This window comes from Saccopteryx bilineata, chromosome 2, assembly GCF_036850765.1.
Source record: "Saccopteryx bilineata isolate mSacBil1 chromosome 2, mSacBil1_pri_phased_curated, whole genome shotgun sequence".
Taxonomy (NCBI): Eukaryota; Metazoa; Chordata; class Mammalia; order Chiroptera; family Emballonuridae; genus Saccopteryx; species Saccopteryx bilineata.
The window spans coordinates 369,465,957-369,481,256 of record NC_089491.1 but is presented as its reverse complement, the minus strand read 5'-3'; the positions used below and the strand labels follow the sequence as shown (position 1 = coordinate 369,481,256).

General features: G+C 41.9%; 1 protein-coding gene across 6 annotated transcripts in view; it reads right to left on the bottom strand.

Moving 5' to 3' along the window:
• Positions 1-15,300, bottom strand: part of AP2B1 (adaptor related protein complex 2 subunit beta 1) — a 125,484-nt gene that overhangs the window by 7,076 nt on the left and 103,108 nt on the right. For 4 of the 6 annotated variants that reach the window (XM_066263362.1, XM_066263364.1, XM_066263365.1 and 1 more), the window contains 4 exons: positions 10,401-10,485; positions 9,194-9,280; positions 1,617-1,771; positions 18-245 (listed from right to left, as the gene is read on the bottom strand). In XM_066263362.1, the coding sequence (XP_066119459.1) occupies positions 42-245; positions 1,617-1,771; positions 9,194-9,280; positions 10,401-10,485 (531 nt within the window). In that variant the 3' untranslated portion in view covers positions 18-41. The remainder of the gene's footprint in view (positions 1-17; positions 246-1,616; positions 1,772-9,193; positions 9,281-10,400; positions 10,486-15,300) is intronic. The other 2 variants (XM_066263366.1, XM_066263367.1) reach the window with 1 other exon arrangement.

Sequence of the window (15,300 nt, the reverse complement as noted above, 5' to 3'; positions counted from 1 at the left end):
GTTTTTTGTTGCAACACCTTAGTTGTCCACTGATTGCTTCCTCATATGTGCCTTGACCGTGGAGCTACAGCAGACCGAGTAACCCTTTGCTCAAGCCAGCAACCTTGGGTCCAAGCTGGTGAGCTTTTGCTCAAACCAGATGAGCCTGAGCTCAAGCTGGTGACTTCGGGGTCTCGAACCTGGGTTCTCCGCATCTTAGTCCGATGCTCTATCCACTGTGCCACTGCCTGGTCAGGTCCATTATTCTTATAATGAAAAGAAACAACACAGTAGGAAGTGTCAAGATACCTGAATTCTAAGCACAATCCACCTACCTACAAGTTATATGATCTTGAATAAGTCACTCATCGTTCCTAACTGTGGTTTCCCTATCTGCAAACTAGGGGTAACATGCTTCTTTAACCTAGCTGAGATGGAAGACTATACACAATAAAAGGATGGGTAAAAACAAAACAAAAGGATTCATAGTGGGGGAGGTGGGAGAGAGGAGTGTACACTTTATGGGGGAAGTCTGAAGTTTCCCAGCTCAGAAATGCTTGAGCAAAAATATAGGTTGATCGGACTCAGCAGCTCACACTCACACGCTCATTTAGCCTACTTCAAGGATGGGATCTAATGGGGAAAATACCAAGAATCTTCAGTTCTGGGTGGTATTATTACCTTGCTGTATGCTAATGAAAACAGACTTGGCTGTTAAAATTAAGGAATGGGATCACAAATTTATCAGCTAATTGGTTAAAAGGCTCCCTTAATCTAGTGACGATTCAGCTCCTTCAGTTACTTAATAATGAACCTTATTCTCCTGTCACTTTCCTGTTGCCTCATTCAAAACAGCCTAAAAAAAGCTTCAAACATAATAAAAGAGTAAGATATTTCCCCCATAACAAGTGTTTTTTCTTTCACTTTACAAAATGCAGATGACAAGCAACACCTTATTGGGAGATCACATTTGACAACAGCAAACAAATGCCAGTGCCTAGGGTAAATCTTTGTTGCTTAGCAAGGCAATTTGCTCCTGTCCTAAAAATACTGCCAGAATTTAAATTTTAGTCCATTGTAGCATAAAAAGAAAGTTTTCCAAACTAAAGTTTCCTTACAGGCTGCCAAAAGTATGTTCCATTTTGCCTTGCCTTTCACAACAAGCATTTTAAGACAAATAATGCTTTAAAAAGAAAAGGCTCACATGTTCATGACTATTATCCTTAGGTCATGAACCAAGCTGACATAAGGATAATAGTCATGAACACCAAAAGCAGGGAAGAAGGTCTCCCTGAAATGAGCCATGTAAACAATCCTCTTAGCAGCTTGTTCCAGTACCACACGCACGGTTAACTATTAATTGATACTGATAAAGTTGCCAAGTTTTGTGAGCAATTCTGTAAATCCCAGGGGGTGTCTGAGGCACTCCTGGCTGCCAGAGGCACCATGCCTGTTTGACGGGGCAGACTGAGGAGATCTGCCAAACAGGCAACTGTGGACTTCCTACTGACTGCTTATTTCAGACATCTGGAGTCTGAAGAGCCTCCTCCAGGTCTTTACAGGGCACTAAGAAAAAAATGAAAGGGCTCTTACCTGCCTCCTTGAACCCATCTCACCCATTCTGAGAAAGGTCTTACCGTGTAATTGGGGTTTCCTGGCTGGATACGCAGCTCAGCCAAGATCCAAATGCCATTAGTAAGCTTCAGAGACTGGTACAGCATGTCCTGCCCTTCCACATTCCTCTTGGCAATAGTATAAACGTTGTTGTTTTGCAACTTGCTGGAAACAGTGTCTAGAAGCACAGATTCAAAACGTGAAACAAATGGTTGAAAACACATGAACACGTTTCAGAAAGCCTTCTCCCACAATAGCAAAGGATGAGGAAGAGGCTCTTAAGTGTCTACCTATCACATTCCAGGACAGAAAACAATAATGTGCAACTAAGCATTAGTGAAGATATACCTCAAAAGATCATGGTGGATCAAAGGAGTCGGTAATCTTAAACTGGGTGCAACACAGGTAAACATGCTCTGAAGAGGACAAAGACAGGATTGGGCGTATGGGCGGCCCACAGTGACTGCCATGTTGGTATTTGCTTCTGGAGCGCTGGTCCCAGAACCACAGACTGATGATCAAATCCACACTACTTCCTGAGTTGCTACTACTTCACTATGAGCCACTCTGGGCTCCCTGGCCAAGATCAGAAAATGGCAGAGTTGCAGAAATCCTACAAGTCAAATTTATTAACCTGGACATTTAAGTTTTTTTTTTTAAGGCAGACAAATGACTTCTAAAGCCTGCAGGGAATACCATGCCTTCAAATTAATAATGAAACTGTCTCAACAAAAGACTTTGGGAAAGACTGAAATTGTACAAAAGTGATTACCACAAGGCCCTGTAACCCTAACTGCTATTGCTGATTATAGTGGAGGCTTTCAGTCACCAACGCAGAGTAAGAACTGGTGGGTGTTTGGGGCCTTCCTTGTGACTACAGAATCAAAGAGATATGACATTCTAGAACTAAAGGTCATTTCTCTCTCCTTGTTCTCTTACTGCTAATAGGAGATGTTGCAGCATCAGAGAAAAAAAACTTTAATAGAGATTAAATAGAGATAAGTACTGTTTATTAATAGTTTATTATGTTCATTTCTGAAGAGAATTCAAATTACTCATGCTAACTTTAGGAACTAAATTCTTCCCATATAGAAACCTGTCATATTCTATTGTGCTCTCTAGGAAAAGGGTGCCATGCTGCTCTCCTAGACAGTAAGCTCTCCGAGCACAGGGATCCAGGAGTTTTCATCACTGTGCTTCCCACAGTATACCTGTCATCAACACCATGAATATGCCTCTGACTCAGGAGTTGGAGATGCTGATATGTATGTACATAGTACGATAGGCATTAAAAACCATCTACTTAGACTTTGGAGATAGTTCTCGCCCTGATATATTTCTCCCACATTCAAACCAGTAAAAACTCAGGGGAGGAGGCACTGAAGTCCATTCATTAAACATCTGCACTACTACACTTATTACTTAACTTTCCTCCTTTTAATTCCAAAGAAGGTTTCCATTACACCAAGCAGAGTAGTTGTAACTTAAGAACTGGCTTTCTCTGAGGAGCCAAAAGGTCTATCTTAGGAGAGTTATTAGTTATATGCATTACTGTTGAAGAATGAGGCCTCAATATGCTTTTTACCTTCTGAGGATCAGGCAGTTCTGGTGGTCACCTTGGTTTTCACAATGAAGGGACCCTGCAGCCTAGACTGGGTTACTAGGCAACATTGCCAGCTGGAGTTTGGCTAATATCTTTTGACAGGATTATCTTGAACCCATGGGGGCTTGCTTTAAGTTGTAAAGACATCCCTAACTTTCAAGGCTCTTGCCCATTTCCAAGGACGCAGAAAGCACACACAGTAGAAGCCTTTACTGAAAAGCCACCTTGCCGCACAGGCATAAATATGTTCTAGACAATATATATATATAGCAAGGCCCCAATTCCGAGACACCTCATGATTTACCAACCGTGTAAGAGATGACAGGCTAAGAAACAGAGCATATAAATAAATACACATACACACTTACTCCTTTGAGAATTAGAAAACATGGCAAACAGCCAGGCAGAATAGGCAAGTTAAGTGGATGTAACTATAATACATTTGGAAGCATTTGGGGCCAGGGATGTGGCTCTGTTCCTCTTGAATGGCTGTATCATGATTTCTATCAAAATACTGAATGGAGGGAGTGTTCAATAACATAAGAACATGTGAGTCAATGTTTATAAATCCTGGATATTAGGTTTGAGCTTGAGGATGTATAGATGGCAGCACAACTGGACTCTGTTAAATGTATTCACGAAGAAGAGTAACAAAAGCCAGATGTAAAAAGGCTTCCCAGCCAAACTGGGATAGACTTCTTGACAAGGTATCAGGTTTTCTTATACACCTGAACTCCTGGGAACCAGATGGAATCTTACAGTTCTGAGACTTTGAGAATAAAAAGGTAATGCTAAGACACTGAGATTTGTTTTAAAGAGCAAAACAAAAAAGAAGATGGTCAAATATGGTTGTCGAGCTGACCCATGAATAATCAGGCTTGAAATGCACGGGTCCACTTATATGCAGTTTTTCAATCGACCCAAGCAGTTCAAATCTGCATGTTCAAGGGTCACTGACAGCTGGGACTCCCTGTATGTGGAGGGCTGACTGAAGTTACCCACAGATTTCTGACTGCATGGTGTCAGCATCCTTAACCCTTGCGCTGATCAAGGGTTGACTGCACTTGTTTCAAGATGTGATTTCTTCTAGTTCATTTGTCTTCCTCAAATTTGGCTCTTTGGGTTTGGGGCCTAAAATCTCAGAAGGTATGGATGTGGTCTTCTTCGTTTTCCTACTTTAGCTAAGTCACTCTTCCTGCAGAGGAAGAGTGAGATGATAGTACTTGGAGGGTGGGAAGAGGGGAGTTTGTATTTGGCACCCAGCTGTGGTATTTATCAGCAAGTTCAAAACCACTATGACTGCTGAAAAGATCATGTTTTACCATTTGAGCAACCAAACTATATTTTGAGTACTGGCTGGCAAAACATTTCCATTTATGAAATGTTACGGAGGATGAAAAAAACCACAACAAAACAAAGAAACAGAGCTCACCCATCCATACCTAGTTCTCCTGCCAGAAAAAATTTCTGTCCCTTACTACAGCGCCTAACTAGTGGAGAGATAGGGGTGGGGAAAAGTAGGTTTATGGTTGTGAGTACACAAAACATGGTTTATTCTTCTATTATTATTTATTATTTTATTAGTTTCCATATGAACTGTAAATCTATTTTTGCCCACCCCTGTACATACAACATGTCTCTGAGCTTTTCAGAGGATAATAAACATTACAAAAATAGGTTTGTAGAATGCTAGCCACAAAGAGTCCTTTCCAGATATGGTTGGAGATGCAACTACTTCTTGTTTGCTTAAGACAGTGGTCTCAGACATGTACCAACCCCAAATGCAGCTATGTAGCTATGTAGGCTGGCTACAAAACAGATTCACAGAGATCTCTTGACACTGAGAGATGATCATTGCTAGAAAGCAGGGAGACCAACTGGTTAGTGCCTTTCTCATCTAGTTTTTTAAAATTTTTTTCTTTTTTCTTTTTTCTGAAGCTGGAAACGGGGAGGCAGTCAGACAGACTCCCACATGCGCCCGACTGGGATCCACCCAGCATGCCCACCAAGGGGTGATGCTCTGCCCCTCCGGGGCGTCACTCTGTCGCGACTAGAGCCACTCTAGCGCCTGAGGCAGAGGCCACAGAGCCATCCCCAGCGCCCAGGCCATCTTTGCTCCAATGGGGCCTCGGCTGCGGGAGGGGAAGAGAGAGACAGAGAGGAAGGAGAGGGGGAGGGGTGGAGAAGCAGATGGGCGCTTCTCCTGTGTGCCCTGGCCGGGAATCGAACCCGGGACTTCCGCACGCCAGGCTGACGCTCTACCACTGAGCCAACCGGTCAGGGCCTCTCATCTAGTATTTTCTAGTATTTATACAACTAGTAGCACCATAAGCACCCCTATCATAGACATCCTTCTATTAAGATCTGATTAATCATTAAGGCTTGGGAAGAATATCTTCTTTACAAAGAAATTAAAGAGCAAAAGTAAAAGCTCAGTGCTAGGCTGGTAAGTTCTTTAAGCTTGTGACTTCCCATAGGCCTCAGAGTGTTATCGCCATCTGTCAAATGTCTACTCTGGCACAGAAAAGCTATTTAAAGTGTTGGTGCTATTGTGATTAGGGCATATCAGCTGGAAAGGATGGTATTTTTAGCTCTCAGCTAGACCCAGGGTGTTGAATCAGAAGGTACTAAACCTGGAAAAGTTCATGTTATTAGAACCTTCAAGAATGGAACAAAATGGAAAGGCCAGGGCACTCCAGACCTTGGGGTGGAGGCAGAGGAAAGCTAGAAAGGATTAGTGCAGAAAGTGGTCTTGCGACATCAGCAGTGATCTGGTGCGGGAAAATGACAGCACTGGGCTCCTGGGGAACAGAGTAGCTGCTTTCCCCTCTGTACCTGTGCTGTGCCACCAGAGCTCTGTCTCACCGGGCAACCCATTCACTGGTATGTGGAGCACCCAAGGCAAGGAGAAACTGGCGAGAAGCCACGGCAGAACTGATCAAAATGAAATTTGCTCTGAGAAACTGTTCAGGCTACATCAGAGGACACAGCCCCACTGGGAGAAAGGCCAGATATTTCTTTGGAAAGATCACAGATGGACATCAAGGTCCAACAGGGTTCACAAATCCAACATGGAAGCAGAGGCATCTTTCCCATTATTTTGGCAAGCCAGTCCAGAACCACAGTTATCTAAACTTTTTATTTTTTACAAAAGTATGTCCCTTTCATATTGGATGGGGAAACCAAACCTTCTTTCCAATCACTCTGGCCTTTCTCTGTGTCCAAATCTTGTTCAAGGAACACTTGTGTCCCAAAAGGTGTTACTAATAAGCATTTTGTCATTTTAAATTCCAGTCAACATTGATCTAAACAGGTTTCCTCAATGTAGGACTTCTCAGCTTTAAGAGCGCTAATGTGCAATGGCAGCTTCTGAGAGAAGCACATCATGTACTGTATTTTTCAACTTTAAAAGAGCACAGAACCTGTTTTTTTTTAAAAAAGAACAAGTGTTCTCAGGAACATAATATATGAAATGTTGTCATAGGATCAACTACCACAAGGGTAACTACAATGAAGGGCTGGGTCTTTACCAAGCTGGGTACAGGAGCTGCTTCTCTTGAACAGGATCCATGCTGGTTCTCTCCATTAGCAGCCACTGTGGACCTGACAAGATTGCTGGAGCACTTGGCAGCACCCTGAGGAACAGCTTATTACACCATGGAAAGCTGCCCAAACTCCCCACGCTCATCAAATGAGATGTGTGGTAACTGACCAGTGAACCACAGAGAGGGGTCAGATAACTCTGCCATCTATCTACCTAGACTATGGCACAAAAAGTAGTTAAATTTTTTTTCCCTTTCTTTTTTTTTTCTTTTACAGAGAGAGACAGATAGGGACAGACAGGAAGAGAGAGAGAGAGAGATGGGAAGCATCAACTCTGTTGCGGCACCTTAGCTGTTCACTGATTGCTTTCTCATATGTCCCTTGACCAGGGGGCTAGAGCAGACCGAGTGACCCCTTGCTCAAGCCAGAGACCTTGGGCTCAAGCCAGCAAGCCTCACTCAAACCAGATGAGCCAGCACTCAAGCCGGTGACCTCGGAGTTTTGAACCTGGGTCCTCTGTGTCCCATTCCGATGCTTCATCCACTGTGCCACCACCTGGTCAGGCAAAAGTAGCTAAATTTGAGTATGGTTATTTTGTTTTGTTTTGTTTTTATGTAAACACAACAAAAACTCTAATTTTGTTTAATAAACATATAACCAGTCATGGTGAGAATCCTAGACCAAAGATATGTTAGAAAGAAGGCAGAATGGCCCGACCTGTGGTGGCGTAGTGAATAAAGCGTCGACGTGGAACGCTGAGGTCGCTGGCTCGAAACCCTGCACTGTGTGGTCAAGGCACATATGGGAGTTGAAGTTGATGCTTCCAGCTCCTCCTCCTCTCTCCCTCTCCCTCTCTCTCTCCCTCTCTCCCCCCTCTGTACAATTAATAAATAAATAATAAATTTTTTTTTTTTTAAAAAGAAAGAAGGCAGAATGGCTCAATTGGAGCAAGTTGGCCCCAGGTGCTGAGGATGGCTCCATAACCTCTGCCTTGGGCTCTAAGAAGAGTTTGGTTGCTGAGCACAGAGAAATGCCCTAGATGGGCAGAGCACTGCCCCCTAGTGGGCTTGCTGGGTGGATCCCAGTCCAGGGGCATGCCAGAGTCTGTGTCTGTCTCCCCTTCTCTCACTTAAAAAAAAAAAAAAAAGGCAAGCAAGCAGGCAGATATATGGTATTCCTGAAGAAAATCAACTAACTAGTTATTACAACAGAAATTGTAGAAGATTTATCTCCTCTAATACCTCTCCAAGGGCTCAGGAGAAGCTATATAAGAAAAGATTTATCTGAACAGAGAATGAATACATCATAGAGCCTAAAATTAAAAAGTTGGAAGAGAAAACAGACTTTCTCTCTCATACCTGCCACATGGCCTCTTTCTCTCAGAGCTATTCTAGCTACAGTGGGACGGCAACATACGGAAAGCACTTATGAGAACCACCAACAAACGGAGGAGGAAATGATGGCTAAACAAAGAAGAAGGAGGTATAGACCAAGCAACAGGCTCACTTTCATTCAAAGTGATTAGGACAAAGGCAGCACTCTGAGCAGCGTAGGGCTCCTTCCACTCCTGAGGAACACTTCAGTGAAACAAAGTGCCAGTGACTGCCAGCTGCTATGCTTTCTCCTCTTGTGTTATCTCTCTGACATCCTAGTATAGTAATAAAAATAACTACAAAAGGGTGTGGGGCTTTTTATGGTGACTAAAGAGGTTATATCATGATAAATGCTGACACAAGGCAAGAAAGAAAAAGTTTTCCAACTAGTCTTTAATCAACTATAATGTACAGTGGTACCTTGAGATACAAACAGACCAACATACGATTTTTTTTTTTAAAGATACGAGCTGCGACTTGGTCCATATTTTTGTTCGAGATCCAAGTGAAATTCTGAGATATGAGTCGTGATTTGGGGAGCTGCCGCTAGTTGGCACGTTGGCGCATGGGTCCAGTATCGGCAGTTTGATATACAAGTTGACTGAATTACGAGCTCGGTTACAGAATGAATTAAATTTGTATCTCAAGGTACCACTGTACTCTTATTTAATAACAAACACAGGATTCTAAATAAGGATATCAGAAAGAGTCACTTTTCCTCCCATAATAAAGGCAGATGTAAAAGGAAAACAGTCTTTTTAATTTTAGGGAGAGTACACATTCTTAAATGCCACTTCAATTATTTGATCCTTATAGGATGTTCAAGTAACATGACTAACACACGTTCGATTACTGAATTGGGAAATGGAACCATTCTAATTTGTTTTCTCAATTTGTTGGCTTGTAAGTAATCTAGTATCTACAACAAAACATCCCAAGTTTTTAAAGAGAAGCCTGTAAAATAATGTATTTACCATACAACCACTAGAAACAAGGTAGATGTAAAAAGAAGAGGTAAATAAAGACACAAAATAGTTAATTTGATTTACTGAGATGAAAATAAAATGTAGTCATTACTCACCAGCATTTAAATGACATTCCTTAATCTGAAACTGAAGTTCATTTTCATTGGGAATATCCTTCCATGTTGCAAGGAAGACCTGGCGCTCTGTATGGGGAAGCAGAGGGTAAGGAAAGATGCGCAGTCTGTCAATGCTCTGATTTCTGGGGCCTTGTGCCACTCCCCTTTGGAGTGCTGGCTCCTGCAACAGCAATACAGCCAGGAGCAGTCTGGGCCCGGAGACGATTCTTGGCTATGTGGAGCTGCTACACTCCAGGTCAATTAATTCCTCATCAGTAGCACTAAGACACACTGGGAAAGAGTTTTACATCTAGGGTTTAGTTTTAGCTCTATTTTTCCTATTTGGCAACTTTGGGTAAATTTGCAACCTTTCTGATCCTTAATTTCACCATATATAATTATACCTGCTCTGCTTAGCCAAAAAGCCACTGTAAGAATCAAATCAATTAAGTGCCAATATAATTTAATATGTACCAATACGCTAGTTTTATTAGATGGTGGTTTCATGAGTAAGGGAAGAGAGAAATGTCAACAACCACATGGGGAATACTAGTGGTTTATTATAATTTACTATACCAAAACGTGATAGAGACAGAAGTGAGCAAATTTTGGGAAAATGGCACTGACAAACTTGTTTGATGAAGGATTGCCACAAACCTTCCATTTGTAAAAACAAAACACCCTGCAGGATCTGCAATAAAATAAGGTATGCCTGTAGTCTGTATGCTGGGGTGACAGGGTTATTAAAAAACTGGCACTATGATTTAGAGAGCAACAGCAAAATAAGACCACTGAGACTTCAGCAACTAAATACAGTGGTACCTTGAGATACGAATTTAATTCGTTCTGTAACCGAGCTTGTAAGTCAGTCAACTCATATATCAAACTGCCAATACTGGACCCGTGCACCAACGCACCAACTAGCGGCAGCTTCCCGAATCGTGACTCATATTTTGGAATTTTGCTTGGATCTTGAACAAAAAATACGGACCCAGTCGCAGCTCATATGTTAAAAAAATTCGTATGTTGGTCTGTTCATATCTCAAGGTACCACTGTAATTAGCAATTATTAGAGCTTTAGAATTGCCTTACACATCCATTTTTGTTTTTTTAAACCTCAAAATACCTTGTACTTCTGGGCTATGTTCTGCCTAACATTAAGAGGAAGGGCAAAGGTGTATCTGGCAGCACAGGAGGGCATACTTACCCATTTTGCCATCTTCAACAAAAAGCACATTGAGAGGGATGAGGCAGCTGAAATAGAAGACATCAATGTTGTTTTTCACAGCCACCTGCCATGAAAGAACACAGGAAAATTAGATCATAGCAAGCCAGGTAGAAGGAAAAGAATAGTTATGGGTCTTTTTTTAAAAAAAATTAATTAATTTTATTTTTTTTACAGGGACAGAGAGAGAGTCAGAGAGAGGGATAGATAGGGACAGACAGACAGGAACGGAGATAGATGAGAAGCATCAATCATCAGTTTTTCGTTGAGACACCTTAGTTGTTCACTGATTGCTTTCTCATATGTGCCTTGACCATGGGCTTTCAGCAGACCAAGTAACCCCTTGCTTGAGCCAGCGACCTTGGGTACAAGCTGGTGAGCTTTTGCTCAAACCAGATGAGCCCACGCTCAAGCTGGCGACTTCGGGTTCTTGAACCTGGGTCCTCGGCATCCCAGTTCGACGCTCTATCTACTGCGCCACCGCCTGGTCAGGCTAGTTATGGGTCTTGAAATACATCATTCTATTTCCTTTCTCCTTTAGACAGTGCAAAACTTCCCAAATCAAGAAACACCTACCCATACATTGCAAAACATATCCTTATTCATTCCACTGTCTAAGTACTGTGAGAACCTGCAACTCTCTCTCTAGGAGGAAGAATGAAATCAAGGCACAAGTTCTGCAGCCGGAATATTCTACTTAGTTTTTTTTTTTTTTTTTTTTTTTTACAGAGGCAGAGATAGACAGGGACAGACAGACAGGAATGGAGAGAGATGAGAAGCATCAATCATTAGTTTTTTGTTGTGCGTTGAGACTTCTTAGTTGTTCATTGATTGCTTTCTCATATGTGCCTTGACCACGGGCCTTCAGCAGACCGAGTAACCCCTTGCTTGAGCCAGCGACCTTGGGTCCAAGCTGGTGAGCTTTTTGCTCAAGCCAGATGAGCCCGTGCTCAAGCTGGCGACCTCGGGGTCTCGAACCTGGGTCTTTCCGCATCCCAGTCTGACGCTCTATCCACTGCGCCACCACCTGGTCAGGCTCTACTTAGTTTTTTTGTTTGCTTGTTTCTAAAATTAATTGTAGCTGCTACTACCACTAAGTACCCATTATAATATGATTTCAAATCCTCACCATTACTGTCCCAAACAAGTAGGTGTCACTCCACTCCCATTTTACAGATGAGGAACTGAGGTTCAGAAAAATCCAGAGTAACATTCCTAGCACACAAAAGAACCAGGCTCAAATGCAATTTGACTCTGAAACCTGATTTTTTCCCTCTCTACAATAACTGGTCATAGGCTGACCAGGTGGTGGCACAGTGCATAGAGCGTTGCACTGGGACACAGAGGACCCAGGGTTGAAACCCTAAGGTTTCCAGCTTGAGCACGGGCTCACCAGCTTGACTGTGGGGTTGCTGGCTTGAGCATGGGATCATAGACATGACCCCATGGTCACTGGCTTGAAGCCCAAGGTCGCTGGCTTGAGCAAGGGGTCACTCACTCTGTTGGAGCCCCCTGGTCAAGGCACATATGAAAAAGCAATCACTGAACTAAGGAGCTGCAATAAAGAATTGATGCTTCTCATCTCTCTCCCTTCCTGTCTGTCTGTCTCTGTCAAAAAAAATAAAAAAATTTAAAAAAAAGAACTGGTCATACTGCCCTCTTCTTTTTTCTTTTGAAATGCCAGTTTTAAAGTTGTTCCTTTTATAAATCTTATTTCCTAAGTCCGATGGTTGGAAAAAGCTGTGGGCCACACTCTGGTAAATCTGATGACTATACGAAGGAAAAGCCTCTGAGCAAGCAAAGGAATGAATTTTCCTCTCACAATACAAGCTTCTGATTTAGGTAGGTTGTAATTCTACTAAGGCCCATTCAATTCAGAGCATGCTGTTTATATTTTTTAAAAAGATACAATAAGCATTTTTATTCAGGGGCAACAGTGGTGTATATATTCAGAAGCAGGCAGATTATAAGAACCATATACCGTAAGATGGGAGAGTAGGAGGACAATTGTTTTAAACCACCACTTCCCACTGGTTTCTGTCACTAGTGACTTTCCTATTTATGCTCTTGGCACTGCAGGAAAACATTTCTCTCAGCAAGTTCTATAATCATAACCACACCTATTTCTCTTTCATTTGGCTCAAAGAAAATAAAGGGGGTAAAAAGTTCCTATCTAGCAGTACTATGTCCCCAACCCCCCAATACCTTTTCTTTGGGACATATGCCCACACTTGAACAGCATATCTATCTCTCCATCAAAACTTTAGTTATGAGCTCCAAATATCCTCTTTCCAAAGTACTTCTAGTTCTTTTACATTTATTACCAACTCATCTTCCCCACCTTAAACCTTTATTTCCTCCTCCATAATTTAGTTATGTCTACTTGACAGTTTTTCTGTTCTCTCTCCCAGAAGAATCCAACAAATTACTTTCCTCGTAACTTGTGTTTTTAACCTTTCAATTACCAACCTCCCAGGAGTTTCTGACCTATATCACATAATCTGATGCTGAAAATGCTGCGACAACAGGATTCTCAAAAAGCTTGAGAAAATGTAAGCAGAGAAAATAACCTCAGGAAAAGAGGGACTTGAGACATTTTAGATACACTAGAACACCACTCCAAAAGTTTTATACCAGCGTCGGTTTCTGGGAAAGAGGTTATTTTCTAACTAATGTGGTACTTGGCAATGAGAGAAAGAGAACTCATTTCAAATAAGGGCAGCAAGAGGATCTAGTGCCAGACTCTATGAAGGACATTCAGAAGTGAAACCCGGGTGGTGCAGGTGGGGCAGTGTGGCTACAGAAAGGTCCTACTGAAATGCAAGTGATTGTTTACTATCATCTTTGAATATAAAGCAGTCATACTTCCTAACGTACCATTCATCAAATATTTAGTAATGTCTACTATGTCCTAAGCATCTGAGACATAAATACAGAAAATAAAATCCTTGTCCTCCAGGGGATATTGGTGGCACTTAACCAAAAACTTACATATCTTGTTCTTCTGAGGGAATTCGTATTCCAGTTGGAGCTTTTTAATAATGCAACAGACAGGAAAAGCTCCTCTGGCTTAGCAGCACTAAACCATTCTGCCTTGAGGACCCTTTTAATACACAGATGAAAGCCATGGACCCTCTTTCTGAAAAACATACATGCAATATTTTTTTGGGGGAGTTCATTTATTAAAGCTGGGGACAGTGAAACAAGGAAGGGCTTAGGGTCGAAGAAGCAACAGGAGAGAGAACAGGCGCTCTGTGTTTGGCTCTCTAGAAACATTGTAGGAAAGAAGTCATCTAAGGCGGGGTTGTTATCAACTCACTGGAAAGTCAGAGAAAAAATCAGCCTGAGAGGAGCTGCCACCGCCCATTGCTGCCCCGGTTGCAAGTCTTGTGGGGTCCCTCCTTAGTGTTTAGGAGATGCTCGCCTGGGGGGGGGGAGAAGAGGGGGCAGGGAAAGGTGCAGGCATGCTCACGAGAGGGACAGTGCCCTTGCAACATTTTGACAGGCAATTTCAAGTGTTTCAGGGTACTCTGAAAACTGTCCCTGGACTTCTGTTCCAGAATAACTCTGAGAAGCTGGAAGTAGAGGCAGTGAATGCAGTGGTTTAGAACATGGACTAGGAAAGCAGACAACCTGATTTCAGATTTTGAGCGTCACTTATTAGCTCTGTGACTTTGGGCAAGTAGTACTCAGCTCAGTTTCCTGTCTGGAGAATGGATAACAATACTAAATGCATGGGTTAAAATACTAAGTACTATAACAAGTATCTGTTAAAGAAAAACTCCCTCCTCTTTCATCATCTTCTGTTTTACCTTTTTTCAATCAGTATTTTTCCATAATTAAGGATAACCATATTAGACTTTACCTGAGATCTTTTATATGCTCAAATGTAGTACTTAGAGATCAGAAAAAATAAAAAAGCTTACTAGCAAACTGTTAGCTTAATGATTCTTCTTGCTACTGTACCTGGTAAAATATTATCTTTTGACAGGATCAACTGCACACAGGTCACTCTTTGAAAGGAAGTTGTTTCAGCTCTTTTGCATTAAGGTTTTCAAAATCTGCATTTTGCAGCTCTCAAACTTTTACTCTTGGGTAGAACTGCATTCATTTCAAGAATGTATGGTTCTCTTGGATCTGGTCCCCACCTACCTTTCCAGCCTACTTCCTTAACCTGAATCACATCAAAATTACTTATTCCCCAAACACTCAAAATCATAGCTCTGTGCCTTTTTACATGTTGTTCTTTCTACTTAATACAGTCTTCTGAAGCTTTAGCTGTCTGGAAAATACCTATTAATCTTAAGATTCAGTTTAAGCTTGCGATTTTTCAGGATAGCTCTAACCCTCCCCAGAGCACCCAGTACATACTCTTCCATAGCATAAAACACCGGTTTACCTCTGTGCCGTCCTCAACACAATGAGGTCCTCAAGTGCAAGAACTTGCACTTTTTCACTAGCACATTAGTGACTCAAGTGCATGCAATGAAGAGGAAGATGTTGAACAAATGGAATGAAATACTCATTTCTCATCCTTTTTTCTATCTCTACATCATTCATCTGCATAACAATCCCATCAGTAACATCTCTCATTACATAAATTGATACTCAATGAGGCAGGAATGGGGGGATGGGCTGATATGCGGGCTCTTTTAGTTTCAAATCACCGAGCTAAAATAATATCTATAGGCTATAAGAAAGAATAGCATAAGTAGTAGATCACAACCCAAAGAATGCCAGTTTCTCCAAGGATATGCCAATCATTTCTTGGGGGAATTAAGGCATTAAAAAAATCAAAGAAAAAACACAATATGAAGCCAGTTCATTCCAATCAAGATGGCAGCTACTTTCAAATAGAACTGAGTCAGTTTTATAGAGTACG